Raw genomic sequence first — 21,134 nt, 5'->3', positions numbered from 1 at the left:
GGGGTCCCTCGACGGGCTGAATGGGGGGGACTTTGAGGCTCTCAAGGACCAGGCAGACTAGCCTAGCTGCGTAGCTGCTTGGCTGAACGGTTTCCACAAGAAAACAGGAATCAAAAGGTAGATATCGCCATTTCCCCGGCTGGTTCACGGCAAGCGCCCGGTGCCACCTCAGCCAAGTGGCGAATAAACAGGGTAGGTATCAACAGAAAGAATAGTTGCCCCCATAATCAAAATGAGTAGAATTGTTGCTTTTCCAATACCTTACAGTTACATGCAATCCGCTTCATGCGAGCCAGGGGGGTATATCTACCGTATTCGTACAGATTATACAATCCAGATTTTTCACCGAAAGAGAGTGCCACCCGTTAATGCATTTACATGCTCTTGTTTTCGGCGGCTTTCTTCAAAAGCTTTTGGCTCACCGCGCCGGTCTGCACCCGAGAAGGGTTTTTCAGCGCCTTCTGCACTAGCGCTTGCGTGGCCTTGGGGACCCGCAGCCGGTGACCAGCGACCAAAGCCATCGTCAACAACCCGAGCGCGCCGGCCTGGTGGGCGGCGGCAAGCGAGATGGGAACCATGTACATGAGAGTGGTAATGCCGAGCGAAACTTGTAGCAAGGCCAGGTGCAGCAGACCCATGACGCCCTTGCGCACATCCTTTGGCATAGCGGCCTTGACGCGACCAGTCCGGCTGTAGACGAAGAGGGCAACCACGGCGGTGAAGGTGGTCGTGGCGAGGATTCGATGGTCGAGCTGGACCAGCGAGGGATTCTCGAGCATGTTACGCCACCACAAGTCAGACCCATCCTCCTTGCGGCTGTAGAACTTGTCCAACAGCTCAGCTTTAGGCGGTGTAAGACCGTTGCCCATCATTGGGAATTCGTTGTAGATGAGGCCAGCGTCGAGACCCGCAACGAGCGCACCTGAGAGAACAGTCGTGAAAATGAGTACCGTCAGAGCAGCGACAGATCCGCGGAGGGCCCTCAAAGCGGGAGACTTCAGAGCAGCGAACGTCTTGGCAGCGGCTTTGGGATCGCGGAGGAGGCGGTGCGACCGGAGGACGCCGAGCCCGGAGACGAGCATCCAGGAGTAGCAGACAAAGGCGGCAGCCAGATGTGCGGTTAGGCGGTACTGGCTGACCCGGGGATGAGAGCCAGGGGCAAAGAGGTCATCCTTCAGCCCAGACTTGACCATCCACCATCCAATGAATCCCTGGAAACCGATAAGAGCCGAAATGCCGGCCAGGTTGACGGCCATACGCGGAGTCACCCGGCGGCGTGCAATGAAGTAGATGGTCGGCAGAACAAACGTGAGACCGATGACGCGACCCCATAGACGGTGGGTCCATTCCATGAAGTAGATCTTCTTGAACTCGGCCAGATCCATGTGGGGGTTTATCAGCTTGAATTCCGGGGAAGCGCGGTACTTGTCGAATTCAGATTGCCAGTCGGCGTCGGACATAGGCGGCAGCGAGCCTGTAACGGGCCTCCATTCCGTAATGCTCAAACTACGCCATGTTTAGTTTCCCGAGAAGGCCAGCTACTGTAAGTCAAGGCCACATACCCAGACTCAGTCAACCTTGTCAAACCCCCGAATACCACAATGCCGAAGACGCTCACAGCGCTACCCATCAGCCAGTAGCCCACAACCTTGGCATTCGTCTTGGGGAACGGCGAGGACTTCCCCGAGCGTTGGGAAGAAGCAGATTGCGCGGCCTTGGGAGTATTTCTGCCCAGCGACTTGATTGAGGCCTTGGACTCGGCCGTGGTCGACGAGGCATAGCTTCGGGTAGCTCGCAAAGTCCTCAAAACTCGTGCCGGAGGGACCGGAACCTGCTGCCGCAGACACGGGCCGCATGCCAATGGTACCCGGGACAGGCGGGTGGCGGCCCTGCGTAGACCGAGCTGAAAGAAGGCCATTGTGGTGGCTTGCGCCGGGAATGGCGGTTGTTGTTGGGAGCGTTCTCGTTCCTGAGCTCACATCCGGCAGAGTTCAAATGTTCGACGAGCGGGATCCTCCATGGAAGGCATCTGAAAATCAGCCCACCACTCAGGGAGCTTCCATGAGGGCCTCGGCCACGTGCAGGACCCACTAACTCCCTAATTAGGTAGGTAGTTCTCATCCACCCTCGGAATCTGAAAATGGAACCAAACACCATCGGACAGCGAGAGAGCAACTTTCTTCATCCAAATCATGATGCAGGTCCCATGTTTCAGTTCATTGCTTCTTTTAACATTTTACAAGCCATCTTCAACTCGATTGCAATTTCGACTCGGTGCGGGATTGTATCCGGTGGAATGCTCCGGTTTTCTCCTGTTTTTCTTTTTAGCGCGACTTGTCCCTCACAAAAAGCTTGCCATGGGACGGTTGAGCGCACAGGCATCTTCATCGACAGCGCCCTTGCACCTTAGAACTTGCCCTGCATCATAATGCGCAGCTTAACCTCCCCAACTTCATACCTAGGTAATGCCTAAAAGGTTCGGCCAGCATCTTCACGCCCGCTGGAGGGAGTCAGCCGTTGCCGCCGTGCATGGGTTCATACTCAAGCGAGCACAGGTCTTAAACCCCGGAGACCACGAAACCAACCGAACAGGCTCCGAGCCCGTCGAGCCTGGTTCACATGCCCCTCTAACAGGAGGACGTGCGGTTGGCGACGTCGATCCGGGTTGCGACGAACAATGCGTTTCCCGAGAGGGCTTCCCAAACTGCCTATCCACCGAATTCCAAATTCGGTCTTGGCATTTGCCAGAGGTATTCACCCAGATCAGCAATAGCCAAGTGCACACGGGCTGGAAATCTGCGATTTGGGCTTCGCATGGACGGGGGCAAGCCCCCTCACAACCGCGTCGCGAGGACAGCTTGTACCTGTTCATATCTCTGTATCGCCTGCTTCGGCTACCCTTCGTCCTGACCCCGTGTACAGCCACTGCCAAGGGACCTGGGGAAGAAGCTAAGAACGCGCAACGAGAAACAAAAGCTTGATCAAACGCAGCCCGCCTCCTGAGGTCCAGACCACACACTGCGACAACAGCAGGCCAAGACACCAGGCGCGGCCAGGGATGCAGAGTCCAAGCCTTTGCCGTCAAGGGCTTTGTTTGCGAAGCTTCCACGCATGGAAGGACTGTCAACGACGGAGCTCCCCGTTGCGAGATCCAGACTAGATCCTTGAAGGCTTCCCCATGGTTGGCCAACAACGCGTTTCGAGCGGCCGGCAGCCGGCAGTCCGAACGCTATCTGCTGCACCATCCTGAGAGATGCACGCGCAAACCAGATGCCAAGAGTTACAGGTCTGCAGCGATGAGCTTGCAATTGTCCGAACTTGGATAAACATTCCTCAATGCCGAACCGGCTCACGTTTTATACCCCTGCGGCCCGTTTCCACCCCTTCGTGAGAGCCGAGATGTCTCCCCCGCCTCTCATGGTTTTCAACCCGGCCAGGTCAACGCGCGACCAACCTCCTTCTTTGAGAACCGAATCGACCGCGAGATAGCCGATTGTGGTCTTCAGCGGGAAGATCGCATGCCAAGGCGCCTCCCCACACACGGACGCATCCTCCTGCATGCGACCCCCCCTCCTGAACCCCTGCTTGTCGGCACTTCTTGCCTGAACTTCGCATCCTTCCGACCAGGGCAAGTTCTGCCGGGTCCCGAGTTCGACGACCTCGAGTTGCTTTCAGCGATCATTTTCTGTCAGTGGACTCGGGCGTTCCCCGGAGAGACGCTAGTTGAAACCGTCAAGCGAGGCAGAACGAGCCAGAAACGACTCATGTCCCTCTCTATTTGGTATGGATGGTGCCGTTAATTGCATTGACAATGGCATCGGATGCAGGGTTGCTTTGAGACCAGGCGGTAGCAAGCGGCACTCAATGTTCTCGCACACGCACGCACGTCGTCCATCGAAAAATTCCCCGAGTGGACGGCCGGGGGCGGCTTCCGAAGTGCACCAGCGTGGTGGGTCCCGTTTCATATCACATACCGATGGCGCCAAATTCGCTATTGACAAGGGCCCTTATTCTCTTCCCGCCACCACTTGCCAGACTCTTCTAGCCCGTTGACAGGAGCGGCTCGAGGAAGGGGTTGATGATCGGTGCTAACTAATACTGTGGGGGGCGGGGGTCTGTTTTGGCTTGCTCCCCGCCAGGACCACGAAAATAAACCATTCAGCCCAGAGAGGAAGTGATGTCAACATCTCGTCTTGACCTGAGGAAACAACCGTACCTTAACGATCCTGGCTCAAACATCACGGATCAGAGAAAGGTCTCAAAGATGAGAGGACATCTAGGATCTTCAGCCCACAGCACCACATGTGTTCGTCTCCACAAGCGTAGACCACAGGGGAACTCGAATGACTCGCCCCTCTCGATGCTAGGCTATCGCGGTTTGTTCTGCTACGAAGTTGCCCCTGCCGCTCACAGAGCACGACTCGCTCGCGGCAGATGTTGCCTGCCCTAGCCGTTGATCGGCGCCAAGGCGATCGCATACTAAAGCAAACCACCATCCGGAACGTCTAAGCATCTGCCTCTTGGCTTTTGCCATCGGTCCTCTGGAGGACTTCTTTTCTTTCCCTTCCCGTTTGTTTTGGTACTCTGTTTCTTTCCCTTCCTTTCCTCCTTTTGCCCCTTTGCATGGTTTGGGCTCTTGGGCGTATTCCGTGACTTTCTTTTCCCTTTACGTTCTCTTCTCTTCTCTTTTTCGAAGCTGCTGGGCGGCTTCGCTGGTCGTTTTTCAAAAATAGAGTCCTTCTCTTTATTCTAGGCGAGACGCCTGGAGCGGCCCCGCCCCCAGCACCGACAATCACTTTGGAATCCCGTGAAGACGTCACACAATGTCCGAAACTGCAGAGATGGATCTCATGGGAGGGAAGCCGGCGTGTGGGAGCGGCGAGGAGCCCGGCGACTACGATCTTGGCCTCCATGTTGCGGCCTTGTGTAAGTCTAGAGACCCCATCGGGCGGTGTGATAGTCACTAATATAGGCTTCAGTCTTGGTTCTAGCTGCCTCTATATTTGGTGCCGGCTTCCCTGTTGTTGCGAAGAAGGTCAAGTGGGTCAAGGTGCCGGCAAAGACATTCTTCCTTTGCAAACACTTTGGTACTGGTGTCCTGATTGCCACAGCATTTGTTCATGTAAGTAGCATACCGGTGAGCAGTGGTAGAGATAAACACTAATATCTCAGTAGCTACTCCCGACAGCGTTTGGTAGCCTTAACGATCCATGCCTCCCCGATCTGTTTACCGAGCAGTACCCGGCCATGCCTGGCGTCATCATGATGGGCTCCATGTTCTGCTTGTTCGTCGTCGAGATGTACCTCAACGGCAAGATGGGCGGCCACTCTCATTCTCACGGCGGGCCCATGGGTTTCGAGACGCAGAGCCGTGGCCGGCCGGCCCCAGAACAAGTCAACCGTGGCGCCCCGCCTCCGCGGCCCCCGAGATACACCAGCGCTGACGAATTCGAAATCGAGGACATTGAATACGAGAAGAGGATGGCGCAGAAGATGTACGATGAGAAGATGCGGGACTACCCGCCACAGAACCCGTACGCCGACGCCGACGACCTCGCCTCCCAGTCCGAAATGCCACCCTGGTTCGTCGTCTTCTACGAGCAATACGTCCGTCAGAGGCTCGAGATGATGAACATGATCAAAGCCACGCGGTCTCAGCAGCAAGACGACGTGTCCGAGAAGCGCCAGACCATGATCACCGAAAAGGAAGTCCCGTTGTCCGATTCTCCCTACATCGACGTTGAAACAGGCCAACCGGTCGACCCGGCCGTGTACCGCAAGATGTCGATGAACATCACCCTGCTCGAGGGCGGCATTCTGTTCCACTCGGTCTTTGTTGGCATGACGATCAGCATCACCATCGACGGCTTCATCGTCCTCTTGGTCGCCATTCTCTTCCACCAAATGTTTGAGGGTCTCGGTCTTGGATCACGTATCGCTGATGTCCCCTACCGCCGAGGGAGTCTCCGGCCGTGGCTGTTGGTCGTCGCGTTCGGAACGACGGCGCCTATCGGACAGGCTATTGGGCTCGTCGTCAGGGACACGTACGACCCCAACAGCGCGTTTGGGCTGATCATCGTGGGCGTATTCAATGCTATGTGAGTGGCTTCGATTCTGGCGATTTGTGTATCTTAGCTAACAGTCACCAGTTCCTCTGGTCTCTTGCTTTATGCGTCTCTTGTCGATCTTCTGGCTGAGGACTTCTTGTCTGAGGAAGCCAGCAGGACGTTGACCAAGAAGGACCGGATTTTGGCGTTTGGCTTTGTGATTCTCGGAGGTAAGTCACTCACTTTTGGCTTGAATCATGCGATAGGAACTGACATCCAACTAGCTATCGGCATGTCCATCGTTGGCGCCTTCGCTTAAACTCGACATGCCGCCAGACTGCGAGATTGTACGATAAAGGCGGTGTACCATACATGCGACGACTGAACTCCGCGACCCATGACGCACCCATTCCCGGTATTCCTTTCCTGTGTCACTCGATCGCGATATGTCAAGGTCGCGGTGTACGAACGAAATAAACGAACATAAACCCGGTGTTGGAGCGAGACACAGAGACGCCTCTCTCAAGCGCAGGAGGAGTCTTCCGTAGGACACAACCGTGGCTTGTAACCAATTCCCTTTTTTTCTGTTGGGGTCTCTTTCGGCTACATTGAAAGAAGGGACAATATGACAAGTTTCCCGATTGGCTCAAGGTATCTGTTGTCCGATACGAGATGGACTTGAATGTCCACGGCGGAAGAAGCACAACTGATCAAGAGTGCATGACGCTCTTGGGATGTCAAGTGGTGGCCATAAAACATCAGAAGTACACGGTATATAAACATACAGTATATACAATGCTACACAGAACAAGAAAGGAAATCTAAAGCCTATTACACGCAGAGTTTGGGGACTGATATTTCCGGCCAGCTAATATCACTTGGAGTCAGCTCAATACACATTCATAGTCACCTCAAAGGACAAAGCTTTCGACCCTAGACAAGGGGGCAACACGATATTCATATCTGAAAAGAGCCCGGCTGCTTAACAAACAGGATGTTTCATACTCGAGCAATTCTCCAATCTTCTCAGTCGGATTGCAAACCCAATCGCATTTACCTGGCGCGGGACGGAGGTGGCTGTGTTGACGAAGCATCGGCAGGGGCTGTCGATCGCGCGCTGTGCCGGAGACGGGAGGCGGGAGACGGGGGTTTCGCTGCTGAACACGGGAAAGATGCACATACATCAAGGGATGGGCACGGAGGCGATGAACATGGGATGAATGAATGTCAACACCGGGTAGGGGCTGCCACACTTGGGCATCCGAGTGAGACGCAATGGACCAGCAAATAGAGAATAACTGGAACTGCAAGCTGTCGAGCTTATGCAGGGGTATGTATGTACTAGTATTGTGTATGTGTATATGAACATCGGGTATCAGCGGGAGGAGGTTTCAGGAGCGGTGCTGCATCCGATCACCCGCTTCGAAGTGCCGTGTAAGTCGACAACGCGGACAATCAGACGAGATCTGAACACCATCCCGCCTCGTACCCCGGCAAGCACTTAACTGCCCCAGCACCATCACAACCCCCTTCAACCAACGACTTTCAGCTCCCCCTCGTATATGTTATATCACCAACCCCAACCCCACAGCCGCACCTCCAACCCGCATATCGACCCCCATTTTTTCCACCCATGTCCATACACACAAGATAAGGTAAGGGAGCGAAGCCGCGACGGCACAGCGAACCCAACGGCGCAGCAACCCCCTCTTCCGTGTCATCCATCACCAACCCCACCACATACATACATACATAACCGCCCCATGCAGCACAGCTCAGCTCAGCTTCGCTCAGGCGGCGCGGCGCAGGCGAACCAAATCCCGATCCCAACCTGTCGGGACGCACCCTCCCGGCCCGCCAGACCAATTACATGCCGCGATCTCCATCTGTGCTCGTGTATCTTACTTTCCGTCTGAACTTGTCACCAACACCGTTGTTACCCACACCGCGGCAGAAGTGGCGGTGGTGCTGTTTGTGGTGGTGGTGACGATGCAGGGTGCGGGCGGCGCGGCGCGGTTGGCAGACGGCCCGATGCGTTGCGTTGCGTAACTAGGTTGCGTTGCGCTGTGGTGTGCCGTCCCCTTACCTAAGTTGTGCAGTGCCGGAGTGTGCGGTGGTGGAGTGTGTAACCTACAAGCTGCAGCGATAAATGGAGGGCGGCTGGTTAGTTGGCGAACTTCCTTTCGGCCCAGCGTCGAGCCGGACGCGGTAAAGTGGTAGTGGTGTTGTCTTTGTCCTCGGCCCGAAATTGTTTGCAGGTGCCCCGCGCGGTGTCGGGGGCTGTTGGGCTTCAGCTGGCCGCCAACGGCTTTGTTTCGTGTTGGTTTGGGTGGAGAGGGTAGGTCTGGTGACGGCCGCGTTCGGCTTGGGGTTGTTGGTAGGGGTTGCCATCAACACTTTGCCGGTTGGTATAGAGGCGGGTGGTGAGCTGGGAATTGGGGGTTTCGTGGTGTTGGTTATTTCGGTCGTTGGCGGACGGGAAGGAAATGGCTGTTTGGAGGCGTTGTGGTTGACTTATATGCCATCTAATTTCCCCCGGATCTTCTCTTAGGTCCGAAAGGGCACACGGAGTCCCCAAGGCAATTATTATCTTATGTTACAACAATGACGTCTTATGCTACACGTATGCCAGGGCCCTTCGCTACCCCAGACCGCAAGTGCTGGCTTTGCGGTCGAGAGAGCGAGATATTGCGGTACCGTCACAGTCGAAACTATCGGTCGGCATTGTTTAGGGAGATTACTCTTCCACGAGATGCTTCTGAGCGGGAACGAACGGCAAGCATCTCAGCCATACTTATCGCTCCTCCACGCAGCGCTGGGAGGAGACCAAAGCCGCCATCATCCACGGAGAAGACTCTCCACGACTCAGCTTACACCAAAACGACGGTCAGAACCTGGACCTTCCAAGTCCACGCTGACTGCTGGGATCTCGTCGCCTGCCGGGTATCAGACCCCACGGCCTGCGCAACAGCGTTCTGCAAATCCCTGATCGCCAACTACCGCGACCATGCCACACCCTCTCGCATCCCCACACCACAAACCCGTCCCTCAAGCGGACCACCCAGGTTAACAACACCCCCTGGAAGAAACCCCCGCCGCGCAAACATGCACCGGCTGGAGAGCTTCGACGGGCTGGCCGCAGAGTTAGGCCTAGCGCGGCTCCCCAGCGTGCACGAACCAGCCTCACTCGAACAACTACACTTGTTTTCCTACACCACCGCCCCGGCAGCGCCCCTCAGCGCGGACACAACCACCAACAACAAAAACAACGACCCATTCACGACCCTCCCGCCCGAAATCCTCCAGCTCCTCGCCTCCCACACCCCCACCACCGACCTGCTCCACCTGCGCCTCGCCTCGCGGGCGGTGGCTCACGTGTCGGGGCTGGACGGCCTGCCACGGAGTTTCTGGCGCAGCCGGTTCGGGCCGGCCTTCGAGATGGGGTTCGCGCAGCCGGCGCGGGCGGGGCGGGACCTGGACTGGCGCGGGATGTATTTCCTTGTGAGGCGGGCGCTGCGGCGGTATTGTGGTGGTGGTGGTGGTGGTGTTGGCTTGCCGAGGGTGGAGAGTCCGTTGCTGGCGAGGCTGGCGAAGAGGAGGTATTGGTGGGAGAGGTTGGGGAGGGTTGTGGTTATGGGTGGGGAGGGAGAGGGTGTGGAGGGTTGTGTTGGGGGGTGTTAGGGGAGTGAGGGGGTTGATGAGATGGATAGGCAGCCGCGGGTAAGGTTGCGGGTGGGGTGGGGGGCGGTATGGAGTGAACCCCTATTGCGGTCTTGTCAGCATCTGTGAGAGAGAATGGACGAATTGCTATGAGTATGTATGTGCATACCATTTTAGGATTGTGACGGACGAGCCCGTTGAATAGTCAATATGGAATAGGGTGAACCACTAGGGAGTTCTTTGTGCGCTTAGCAGCCAAGAATGGCCAGCATCCAGCAGCAGCTAAGCTTCACAAGTGGTGTGATATGGGAATAGCTAAGCCATGCAGTACCTGAGGCGGCTTCCGGAGAGTCTGTCAGCAAAGAACGTAACGAAACTCACCAGTCTTTGAGGCGCAATGGCTAATGTGGAGCGGTGGCATTGTCTTGTATCCCCGGATCAGGAATGTAGTCGAGAACACAACAAAGACAGCCATGCGTAAACACTCCATTCCAGTCCTCGAGCACCCGACTCAAAACCCACCAGAGACAACATCTCGAGCATCCCGCACATCCCTACTCACGAAACAAAGTTTCAACTCGAGGTCACCCCACCGCCAACCATCAAAAGCCATACCCCTGATGAACCACCAACCACCAACCATGACCACCCCCACCCTCGCCAAAGCAACCTACGTCCTGCACAAGCCCCTCGACAACGGGCTCTTCCTCGCGCGCCGAACAACAGACGGCGAGCTCCTCCTCGCCCGACCCCTCCACAACACCACCACCACCACCACCACCACCACCAACAGCGAGCATATACAAACCATGTCCCTACTAGCCAGCGGCGCGGCCGTGCCCGCGGCCAACCTGCTCAACCACGAGAACATTGTCTCGATCCACGACGAGCTGGTCGACGTGCCGCTGCACCTGCGCGGGAACCAAAACGACGGCTCCGTCGACGCGAGCGACCCGCTCGGCGACGGCACCGCGCGCCGCATGTTCCTGTGGGACTACCCCGACGCGGGCACGCTGCGCGACGTGCTGGATGATTTTGCGCCGCTGCCGTTGCAGCATGCTGGCGGTGGTGGTGGTGGTGGTGATGGTGGTGGGGGGCTGCCGAGTTTTGATCCGGTTGAGGTGGGTGGGTTCCTGCCCGAGTCGTTTGTCTGGCATGTTGGGCTGGGGCTGTTGCGGGCGCTGCAGTGGCTGCATGAGGGGGTGAGGGATACGTATTTGGCTGTTCCTGCTGCTGGTCGGTTCAAGGGGTTTAGGAGGCTGAGGGGGAAGACGGATGCTGAGTTGGATTGGATGCCGGTGCTGCATCGCAATCTGAAGGCGGAGAATGTGTTTCTGCAGCATCCTAAGGGGTTTGAGACGTATGGGGCGGTGAAGCTGGGAAGCTTTGAGAAGTGCCACATCTCGGGGAGCGTGGCCAAGCTGAAGGGGGTGCCGGTGGTGGCGATGGAGACGGAGGATGGAGTGCCGTTGGGAACGCTGAGGGAGAGGACAGGCAGGTGGAAAAGGGATGGGTTGGATGTCCCGAGGGTATGTTACCTTTCTAATTCGCAAGGATGAGCAGCAGATGCTGACCTGAATAGTCCCAACGACCCTATACCCGAGGGAGCGAATTGTTTGCAGTCGGGGCGCTCCTTTACCGCATGATGTGCAGCCGGGAGCTGTCACCAGCCGAGGACTGCCCGAACTGCGGCTGCATTCACATCACCAGCAACGATGCGGCCGAGTACACTCCCTGTCCGCATGAATGTGTCGGGGATGTCAACATTGATACCGTCTTCGACCCCTTGTTCAACTACACGGCAGGCCTCAAAAGATTCGTCAGCTTGTTACTACGGCTAAACCGCAACGACGACTGGTCGGCTAGCGATGTCCTGAATACTGCGTGGCCCGGGTATGAGAATTGGGCGGAAAACAGTGAAGATGGGCAGCTGTATCGGGACATTTTCGATGACATTTGGTTGCGCAAGCATAACCAGTCGAGGTACAAGAAGCGGCGTCGAGTGGAGGATGAAGAGGAGGAGGTGGAAGAAGATGCTATGGAGCTGGACGATAATGTTTTGGTTGTATAGTTACGAGATTAGCTAGGTACGTTATGCTCAGAATATCAAGTGCCAGGTTTTGATGTGAGAAAAAACATTATTCAGCTTTTGCGGTTAAGATACCTCCCTGAGCTGTGTCTCCCTTGGGGAGCAGGTCGGGTGGCGCAAACTTGGGTGTAAATGTGGTCCGTGCGGCGCTACTCCACGCTAAATTAGCGCCTGCTGATCGGCTTAAGAATTCCCCACCTAACCCCAACCCCACACTCGGTCACCTCTCATCCCGAACTTGCTGAACTCTTACTCTTCTCCAACCTTTGTCCCTCAGCCCAGCTTCACTGCCCAAGCACACTACCGCCACCATGTCGCGAATACTACCACCGCCTCCCCCGCTGCTTCTCACCAAGCGGGTCACATCCTTCCTACGAGCCAACCTCTCGCCACACATCCACTCGGCCATGCTGACTACTCCGGCCGGCAGTCTGCTTGCCCATGCCAGTAATCTCCCGGCCAGCGCCCTCCGTCGCCAGGCTGCCGTAGCCGCATCACTCTGGGCGCTTCAGGGCCCGTCTCACACAGGCCAATCGTCCGAACAAGCGACCTCGTCGATTGTGCCCGGCAGCACCGTCCGAACCCGGAAGGGGGGCAAGCACTCCCCACCGACCGTCACGGTACAGCTCGATAGCGGCGCCCTATTCGTCATCCGCCGCCTGCGTTGCGGGATGCTCTTCATCTGCATGGGCGGCGCCGAAAGCGCCGCGTCCGGCCGACTCACCCCGACCCCTCCCGCTCCGCACAGCACCTGCCTGAGCCGCAGCCCAGCCCCAATATCGCCGACGACAGAACCGCCGCCACAAAACCAACCGCCCCCCGACGGGACGGCCACCTCCTCCCAAGCCGCCGACCCATCATCCACCACCACACCACGCCCTTCAACCCCCCCACCACCATCTCCCGCCGCGCCCCCGCCGATAATAACCAGCCCGCCTCCCCCATCCACCACAACCACAAACAACACCACCACCACAGGCAACAACAACACCACAACCACAACCACCACAACCAAGACCCCACCAGGCAACGGGACACCAATCCCGGGCTCGCCCTCACAAGCGTCCATCATCTCGACGCAGACGGCACACACGACAGGCGGCGCGTCGACCGCTAGTACGGCAACGGTGTCGGCCGGCGGGGCCAGCGCGTCGGTGATGCGGCGGCACGTGGAGGAGCTCGCGCGCTGGCTGGACGAGAGGCTGGGCGGGCTGTGCGTGCCGGAGGAGGGGATTGGGATGGGGGTGGGTGTGGGAGTGGGTGTTGTGGGGGGTGGGGGCGGGGGCGGGTTGGAGGTGAGGTAGGGTAGGGGAATTGGGAGGATGGGAGGATGGGAGGATGGGAGGATGGTATTTGAGTGATAGGGTTGTGTTGCGGGTTTTACCGTAGGTAGAATGGTTCTGTGAGAGAAACGGGGGAAGTAAGATGGGACGGGAGGGAGAGGAAGAGAGAAAAAGGTTAACTAGCGGAATGAGCGTGGCAAACGTGTTAGGATAGGATAAGGACCTCGGGGGCCATGTCGACACAAACAGCAGGCGAGCAATTTTGTCTGAAAACAGCCGTCTTGGACGAGTAACGCGGATAGATAAATTGGCGTGAGCAATTGAAAGCAGGCAATACGCCATACCGTCATCTCCTGCCTCCGATAGGTAACAACCGTTTCATGAATTATCATGTAAACCATGTCTGACCAAAGCCAACCCATCCCCAAAGGTACGAAGAAAACCAAAACGCCTACTCCAGTGGGTGATGATGATATTACCCCGGGAAAAGATCCCGCACTCCCCCAGCCGTTCCATGTAGACCACCCAGTCCAGTCCAGCCAGCCAGCCGCAAGAAGCCACCAAACCAACGCCATGAGCCCCAGAGTACATGCATGCGTGCATGCGTGTATGTGTGTGTATGTACGCACCCCCTGTGCGCCCCTCTCCTCCCTACCTACTCAATACTCAGCCGCGTAATCCCATCATGCGTCTCCACCATCCCCTGGAACCCAACCCTGACCTTCCCACCCCCCCTACTATTCCCCCCACCACCACCACCGCCGCCGCCGCCACCATGCACACTCCCACTCTCACTCCCCGCCCCACTCCCATTCCTCCCCGCCCAACCACCACCACCACCACCATTACCCCCACCACCAGCACTACTATCCCCCCCGACACTCCCCGGCCGCGAGGACATGGACATGTTCGACCCCGGCCCACCAACACCCATCCCCACACCACCACCGCTACCAGACCCGCCCCACGGCTCCATGTCGCGCTGCAGCGGGGACTGCATGACGGGGGAGTTGTGGACGCTCATGCCGGGGCTGACGGCGCGGCGCTTGATGCTGACGGGGTCGAGGTCGTCGTCGCGGCGGCGCTTGCTGTTGATGCGCCGCGTGATCTCGGCCGCCGTCGGGGGGGTCGACATGCCCATGGGCCCGCCGGGTAAGGGGGCGTTTTGGCTGCTGCTGGTGCCGCTGCCGCTGCCGGTGGTGGCTGTGGCCGTGGGGTGGTGGGTGGTGTTGTTGTTGTGGTGGTGGTTGTGGTTGTTGGGGTGGATACCGTGGCCGGGAGGGGGCAGGGGCGTGCCGTGGCCGGAGCTGCTTCTTGTTGTTTGTGTCCCGCCGCCGGGGAGGACGAAGGGGTTGCTCTGGCTGGCGCCGCCGGTGGAGGAGGCCGAGGGCGAGCCCATGCTGACGTCTTCCAGGCCCATGCCCGACGAGGAAGCCCGGGCGAGGCCGAAGGGCGGCGGGGGAGGGGTGACGCGCTGGGTGGCGCCCGTGCTGCTCGTCTCCGAGAAGGTATCCCAGAAGACCTTGCCCTTGGAGTTTTTCATGGCCTGTTGCTTAAACGTCCCTGTGACCCCCAATGCGCTAGCGGTCGGGTCCATCATCATGATGTCATCGTTGATGTCCTCAAGACTGTCGTGTGTTGCCAGGTTGGGACTGGATAATGCTGTTGACTGTGTCGACTGAGGCGGGGGTGGCCTAGGTTCGAGGTCTATGTCGCTCTCGCGGACCTGGCGTACCACCTCGGCTTCATGGCGAAATTCCGACTCTACGGGCGCGCTCTCTTCGGCGAGCGCGGCACGAATTCGCGCAAATCCTTTTGTTTTGGGCTGTGAGGGTGAGCATGGGGATCCAAAAGCAGCGGGGATTAGACCTACCAGCAAATTTCCACGGCGCGTTACGGCACGTCGAACAATGCTTGGGCGCGAAGGGCTGTCGAGGGCGTCGATTGGCCTGCTATGGCTGTCGTCGCTCTCATTCCCGGATATGTGCAACTGGTTGGCGGCCCAGCTAATGCTCTCACGTCTCGCATGGGGCGACATATCGTTTGGACCGCCAACCATGGCGTTGTTTGGCGGGGACTTTGACATGGCGGCCGGGCCGGGAGAATGAAAGCCGACCGCCAGTGGCCCGCGTGGTTTTTTCTGGGGGTGTTTGCGTTGGCGTTGCCGCTGGCGCTGCTGGAAACTCAAAAGGTTGCTGGCGGCTGGAGAGCCGGGCATCCACGGCGCGCCCACGGCGGCAGCGGCGCTGGACATGCCAACCTTTCGCACCTGGGGAGTGGTGATATAGGCCTCCTCCATGTCCTCATCCATATAGTCGTCGTCGTCTGAGCTGGACGAGAGATCCGAGATGCCACGGCCGGTACTTCCCACAGAGCTGGAAATGTGCATGCGCTCCTGGTTGCCCATCATAGACCAGAGCGACGTCGATGTCTGGTCGGTGCCTCCGTACTCGGCGCGGCGGCCGGGGATGTTCATAGCGCGGGAGCCGACGGTGGGGGAGGAATCAGGCGAGGCCGGGTCGGCGAGGGTGGAGTGGTGAAGACTGGTGGCGGCGCGAGTGAAATCCAAACCCCGCGATCGGCGCGGTAGGATGTTTGTGGGCGACGAATAATGATGTTCGAGTTTCGGCGACAGCGGAGCGGGCCTGGCGTAGCTGGACTGGGAAGCGGGCGATGCAGATTCGTGTGGGGGTACCTGCAATGAGAGGCCTCGAGCGGGAAATGCTGCGCGGACGGGCGTCGATGGAAGCGATGAAATGCGATCGTGGTCCTTGTCTCGAATGGCAATATCGTCTTTTGACTGGCGAAGGGCCGCTTCGACAATGTGGGGAGAGGGAGATAACCTGGGAGTGCCTCCTCCATCCGATAATGACCGCGTCTTGGGCGCTGGAGATGAAATATTTCTGGTAGACGGCCCAAACCCTCGATCATCGACTACGGCCACTTCGCCCTCCACATCCGACATCCGCGACAGGTCGTCCATAACGGCGAAGGGAGTCGGACGTAGCGCGTCTTGTGGCCCCTCATTCACGGGCACGCGTAGATTGCCCTTGTTCGTTCGTCCTTGTTCGAATTAGGTCGCGATAACCAAGGTTGGGAGTAATTTGTCGCAGTTATGAGATCAATCGGCCCATCTGATCAGGCTGCAAAGCCAACAAGTCAAAGGTTCAACATCTGCCCAACAACACAGCAAACACGAGAGTGGCAGAGTTTAATAGGGTGGGTAGGTAGGTAAATAGACCGCGCTGCTCGGTGTCGTCAAAGGGCTAAAATCGGGACTGGGGTCCCTGTCACAGCAGCACTGCAGAGGTCCATCAGCAGGGGTTTGGTGGGGTGCAATGTTCAAGGATGGGCCATGTTTTTCCTGTCCAAAATACCCCGCTCGCCGTTGGAGCACGCGGGTGACCCTAACCCTAGCCACTTACACATATCTTCCCCTTTCGTCACCGCCGTCAGGTCTCAGTTTCTTTTCCCCTGACCTGAAAGAGTTTTCATATGCTGTATTGGCCAGGAATATGATAGACTTAAAAAACCCTCAAGATGCAACTAGTTACCAAAAAAAATCCGCTGCCTCATGAAAAGAATGTCCCCTTGAAGCAACTTGGACTGATGCTGAAGTGTGAAGCCCCTATGCAGATAGACAAGACCACTAAGTAAACCAGAAAAGTGAAAGTCATAAACTCGTTCCATAAGAAGATATCAAACCCGTTACAGTTTGACCAGGCTGAGATGCAAAATGCCCTCCGACTGGTTCAACTCCTCGCGCAACCCCTCGGTGACATCCCCAGCCACACCTAGGATCATGAGTGCCTCCTTCGCAGCCTGGCCCGCCGTCTCCACGGGTCCGTCAGCTACAGGGACCACTGTTGACGGCCCGGCGCCGTCCTCGAGTGCAGCGACTTGCATGAAGTTGATGTTGACCCCATGCTTGCCCAGGACCATGCCGACATTGCCGATCTTGCCTGGCTCGTCGTAGTTGTGCAGCACCAGCAGAGTCCCCTCGGGTTGGAAGTTTGCCCTGAAGCGGTCCAGCTTGGATATAAACACGGCATTGCCGCTGACATATCCCTCGATGATTTGTTCGCCCGTCTGAGCCCCGCCTTCGTCGATCTTCAAGCTGCGCAGGGTGACAGCGCTCGCATAAGTCGGCACGGTGCCACCATTCCGGACATGCTTCTCGTCAATAGCAATACCGCGCTCTTTGGAGATAAGCGTGGCATTAACAATGTTGACATCCCGCCCGCCGAGGTCACTGATGGAGCTGACGAGCCCCTTAACCAGGGCCGCAAACAACGGCCGGGTGTTGCTCATGCCAGCCAGCTCGCCATGGTACACCAGCTCGAAGCGTCGGCCGCCAACCATGCCACCGCGGTCGGCGAAGTGTTGCGTGTAGAGACTGCCCATACGTTCGACCCTGCGAGGGTCAGTGGTGCTGCATTACGGAAAAGGGGTCAAGTGGAGTGGGACACCTACAGCTTGACAAACGGCTGCAACCGACGGTACTCATCCGGCAAGATCAACGGGGCATTCACCGCCGCCGTGGGCAACCCTCCGCTCAGGATCTCCACCACCTGCGTGCAGACGTCCATCGAGACATTCTCCTGTGCCTCGACAGTACTCGCACCGAGATGCGGCGTGCTCACCACCTTGGGATGCGCGGCCAGCTTTGCAGCAACGGACCCCTCGACAGGCGGTTCCGACGTGAACACATCCAGCCCAGCTCCTGCAATCCATCCCTCATCCAAGGCCTTCAACAGTGCTTCTTCGTTGTACACGCCACCCCTTGCCACGTTCAACACCCTCGCTGTCTTCTTCATCGACTGCAGTTCCTTCTCCCCGAGAAGATTCAAGGTACTCGCCAACAGCGGCGTGTGGATTGTCAAGAAGTCCTAGCCCGTGTTAGCCATATCCTTTGTATCACACACGCGGCTCGAGGCAGCCAGGAGGCAAGGAGCAGTATCCAGCGCAAAGAAGAGCGAAACAAACAAAAGAACACTCACCACCTCCGGCAACATCCCCCCCAAATCCGCCCTCATCTCCACCCCCGCCTGCTTCGCAACCTCCACACTCGCATACGGATCATAAACCACCACCGCCATACCCAACCCCTTCGCCATACGCGCGACCTTCATACCCACCTTCCCCAGCCCCACAATCCCCAACGTCTTACTCCCGACCTCGACACCGACCAGCTTCCCCCTCTCCCACTTCCCCCCCTTCATCCCGGCATCCGCCCTCCCCACATTCCGCGCACACGCCAACAACAACGCAACGGTATGCTCGGCGGCCGCCACGATATTCCCGCTCGGACTATTCACCACAATAACCCCATGCTGCGTCGCCGCCGCGACATCGATATTATCAACCCCGACCCCGGCGCGCGCCACCACGCGCAGCTTGCCGGCGGCCGCGAGCACCTCGGCGGTGACCTTGGTCTCGGACCGCACGATTAGTGCGTGGTAGGCGGGGATCTGCTTGAGGAGGTCGGCGGCGGCGACGGGTGGGGCGGGGGTGTCGACTTGGAAGCCGGTTGAGCGGAGCAGGGCGAGGCCCTCCGGGGAGAGCTTCTCGGGGACGAGGATGCGGGGGAGGGGGGTGGATGGGGTGGTGGTGGGTGGGGAGGAGGAGAGGGCGGAGGGTGCCATTTTGGGTGGGGGAGGATGGTTGTGTTGAGGTTGGTTTGGCGGTGGTGCGTGTTGTTGTTGGTGGTGGTGTGAGTTGTGGTTTGTGGTTCTGAGGGCGATTGGGCTTGGGATGTGGTGGTTGATGGGACGGGAGAGGGATGAAGTGCTTTATAAGGTGTGTTCGTCTGCCGTCTCTTCCCCTCTCTCACCTACCGGGTTGGCTGCCTCAGTCAACCCTCGGCCTGTCATCACTTGTGTCTGGTTCAATACGCGGCAGCTGCAGCATACCCAAATAGTCGATCGATACGCATCTGACTGCAGCTGAACTTGACAATCTCCACGGCCGGCATCGATGTCTCGGAAGGGGCTCGGGAGCGGGGTGGAGGGCCGTTCCTACATCCGGTCAAGACGCAGCAGGGTGACATAAAGGGACAAGGACCCTTAGACAGCCACCACGGATGGCCATTGTCGTGTTATTCTGGCGCCTAACCCGCATTCCCATTATACAGTGGCATCTGTCATCTCCCTTCAGAGCAAAGCCAAGACGGCGTGCATGCATTGGCGGGCCTATGCGGTAGCTCTATTCGAACCTCGACTTGCAGTTGAAACGTGCCCTCCCACCTTCAACCCCTCACTCCCCCACGTTTGACTAATGCGGGCATCCCGCAAAAAGGTAGCCAGCACCTCCGACTCGTCCATCGATCTGGTCTCTGGTTGGCGGACGCAGGAGTCTGCAAGCTTCGCCTCAGTCCGGCACGATTATCACGGCTCCGCAGTATCGGTGCAGCGCAGGGCGTGGGGAACGGGACTCGTGACTGGCTACCTTGTATCTCGGAATGGAAACTGTCACGCGCCTTTTGCCTATCATTAGGGGGGCAGCATTCCGCCGCGGACGTGCATATCCGATGCGTTAGAAGTTGGCCTTCTCCGCGAATCGCTCGTTTTGGACGATCTCAACCCAATATCCATCAGGGTCCAGGACGAATGCAACGTTCTTCATGCGGCCGTCAGTCAGCCTCTTCTTCCAGTTGACGTTGAGAGACTCGAGCCGGGCGCAGGCGGCGTCGAGGTTGTCGACCGAGACACCTGGGCTGAATTAGTACGCCACTTCGCGCTTTCCTGTGAGTGAAACTTACAAATATGCCCGAAGCCTTGAGGCTGGCTATTTCCATCATGGTACTTGAAGTTCTCATCCTTCTCGGTGCCGTAGTTCCAGGTCAACTCGAGGAGCCCCTCGCGGTCAGCGGTACCCTGACCCTCGGCAGGAACCCCCTTGCCTCCGGGATAGCCCAGGAAGTAGAGGTTGAAGCCAGCTGCCTGGGCTTCGTGTTTCCGGTACAGTGACATGCCCAGGACCTCCTGGTAGAACTTTAGCGACTTTTCGGCGTCCTTCACACGGAGCATTGTGTGGTTCTACTCGAGTTAGCATCTAGGCAATATCGAACAAGGGGCAGGAATGCAGATAACCCACCATCCGATACGTCTCAACATCCGTCTCCTTAACACTCTCCGTTTCCTCCACGGGCTTCTGCCCAATGATCTCCACCCAGTACCCATCCGGGTCCAGCGCGAATGCGATATGGCGCATGCGCCCGTCGGTCAGCTTCTTCTGGAACTTGTAGCCGGCCTCCTCGATGCGCTGGCACGCGGCTTGGATATTGTCGACGCTGATGCACGTGTGGCCAAACCCGCGGTGCGGCTCGACATTGCCGTTGTTGACCTTGTACTCGGCGTCGGTTTCGGTGCCGTAGTTGTGCGTCAGCTCGATCAGACCCTCGCGGTCCCACACGTTGTTACCGCCAGACGCGGCCTTGGGCGAGTCGTAGCCCATGAAGTATAGGTCGAACTTTGCGTCGGGGAATTCGAGTTTCTTGACCTGGGACATGCCCAAGAAGGAGTAGAACTTGACTTGGCGAAGGTGAGTCTACGGTGTTTTGGAATGGGAAGGGGTGGGCAACGTACCCGACTCCTTGGGGTCCTTGACCCGGAGCCTGATATCAACATTCAGCATCAATCACAGATTGGACCAAATAACAAGTGGCAGCTCACATGGTATGGTTGAACTTGTAGTTCTTAGTTTCCGTTGTCGACGCCATGGTTGCGAAGGGCCGGAGAATCAGCTTCGAATCTACGGGGGTTAGTAGTTAGTTCCTTCACATGTCCCAAATTAAAATATTCTTCGCTCAGGATTTACCTAGTCTAAAATTGAAAGCAGGCTTTTGTTGTGAGGAAATAAAGAGAGACCTCAATCTCTGAGATGCGCGGAGTGAGAAACTCATGTGGTGCTTGGTAATCGGAGACTGGGGGACTCAACTCGAAGTGGGGGAACTGAAGCTCTTCGGGAAAACATATCATGGTGGTCATGTCATTCCACAATGTATGTTACGCATAATGTATTGAGAATTACAACAGCCGTATGTCGAGGTTGCAC

General features: G+C 57.6%; 6 protein-coding genes across 6 annotated transcripts; 3 read left to right on the top strand and 3 right to left on the bottom strand.

Moving 5' to 3' along the window:
- Positions 1-374: 374 nt before the first annotated feature.
- Positions 375-1,918, bottom strand: B0H64DRAFT_328363 (cytochrome oxidase assembly protein-domain-containing protein; the record flags this gene model as incomplete). The annotated part of the gene is made up of 2 exons (XM_062800827.1): positions 375-1,506; positions 1,563-1,918. 2 exons carry the CDS (start codon positions 1,916-1,918, stop codon positions 375-377), a joined length of 1,488 nt encoding a protein of 495 aa, XP_062656033.1.
- Positions 1,919-4,637: 2,719 nt separating this feature from the next.
- On the top strand, positions 4,638-6,704 carry B0H64DRAFT_230092 (Zinc/iron permease). The gene is made up of 5 exons (XM_062799712.1): positions 4,638-4,926; positions 4,980-5,122; positions 5,176-6,098; positions 6,150-6,277; positions 6,332-6,704. Exons 1-5 carry the CDS (start codon positions 4,824-4,826, stop codon positions 6,364-6,366), a joined length of 1,332 nt encoding a protein of 443 aa, XP_062656032.1. The 5' UTR covers positions 4,638-4,823; the 3' UTR covers positions 6,367-6,704.
- Positions 6,705-8,651: 1,947 nt separating this feature from the next.
- Positions 8,652-9,912, top strand: B0H64DRAFT_435248 (uncharacterized protein; the record flags this gene model as incomplete). The annotated part of the gene is made up of 2 exons (XM_062806130.1): positions 8,652-9,646; positions 9,885-9,912. The coding sequence occupies 2 exons, from the start codon at positions 8,652-8,654 to the stop codon at positions 9,910-9,912; spliced, it is 1,023 nt and encodes a 340-aa protein (XP_062656031.1).
- A 415-nt stretch (positions 9,913-10,327) lies between these two features.
- B0H64DRAFT_328981 (uncharacterized protein) lies at positions 10,328-13,100 on the top strand (the record flags this gene model as incomplete). The annotated part of the gene is made up of 3 exons (XM_062800857.1): positions 10,328-11,236; positions 11,290-11,777; positions 12,074-13,100. The coding sequence occupies 3 exons, from the start codon at positions 10,328-10,330 to the stop codon at positions 13,098-13,100; spliced, it is 2,424 nt and encodes an 807-aa protein (XP_062656030.1).
- A 634-nt stretch (positions 13,101-13,734) lies between these two features.
- Positions 13,735-18,724, bottom strand: B0H64DRAFT_328241 (D-isomer specific 2-hydroxyacid dehydrogenase; the record flags this gene model as incomplete). The annotated part of the gene is made up of 7 exons (XM_062800822.1): positions 13,735-13,800; positions 13,861-14,282; positions 14,349-14,904; positions 14,953-16,101; positions 16,800-17,493; positions 17,553-17,968; positions 18,080-18,724. The coding sequence occupies 7 exons, from the start codon at positions 18,722-18,724 to the stop codon at positions 13,735-13,737; spliced, it is 3,948 nt and encodes a 1,315-aa protein (XP_062656029.1).
- A 736-nt stretch (positions 18,725-19,460) lies between these two features.
- B0H64DRAFT_467622 (Glyoxalase/Bleomycin resistance protein/Dihydroxybiphenyl dioxygenase) lies at positions 19,461-20,799 on the bottom strand (the record flags this gene model as incomplete). Its single annotated transcript, XM_062807722.1, has 5 exons — positions 19,461-19,789; positions 19,840-20,116; positions 20,175-20,611; positions 20,666-20,694; positions 20,753-20,799. The coding sequence occupies 5 exons, from the start codon at positions 20,797-20,799 to the stop codon at positions 19,614-19,616; spliced, it is 966 nt and encodes a 321-aa protein (XP_062656028.1). The 3' UTR covers positions 19,461-19,613.
- Between the last annotated feature and the right edge of the window lie 335 nt (positions 20,800-21,134).

This window comes from Chaetomium fimeti (genome assembly GCF_033439085.1).
Source record: "Chaetomium fimeti strain CBS 168.71 chromosome Unknown B0H64scaffold_7, whole genome shotgun sequence".
Classification (NCBI taxonomy): domain Eukaryota; kingdom Fungi; phylum Ascomycota; class Sordariomycetes; order Sordariales; family Chaetomiaceae; genus Chaetomium; species Chaetomium fimeti.
This window is presented reverse-complemented; position numbering and strand designations above follow the sequence as displayed.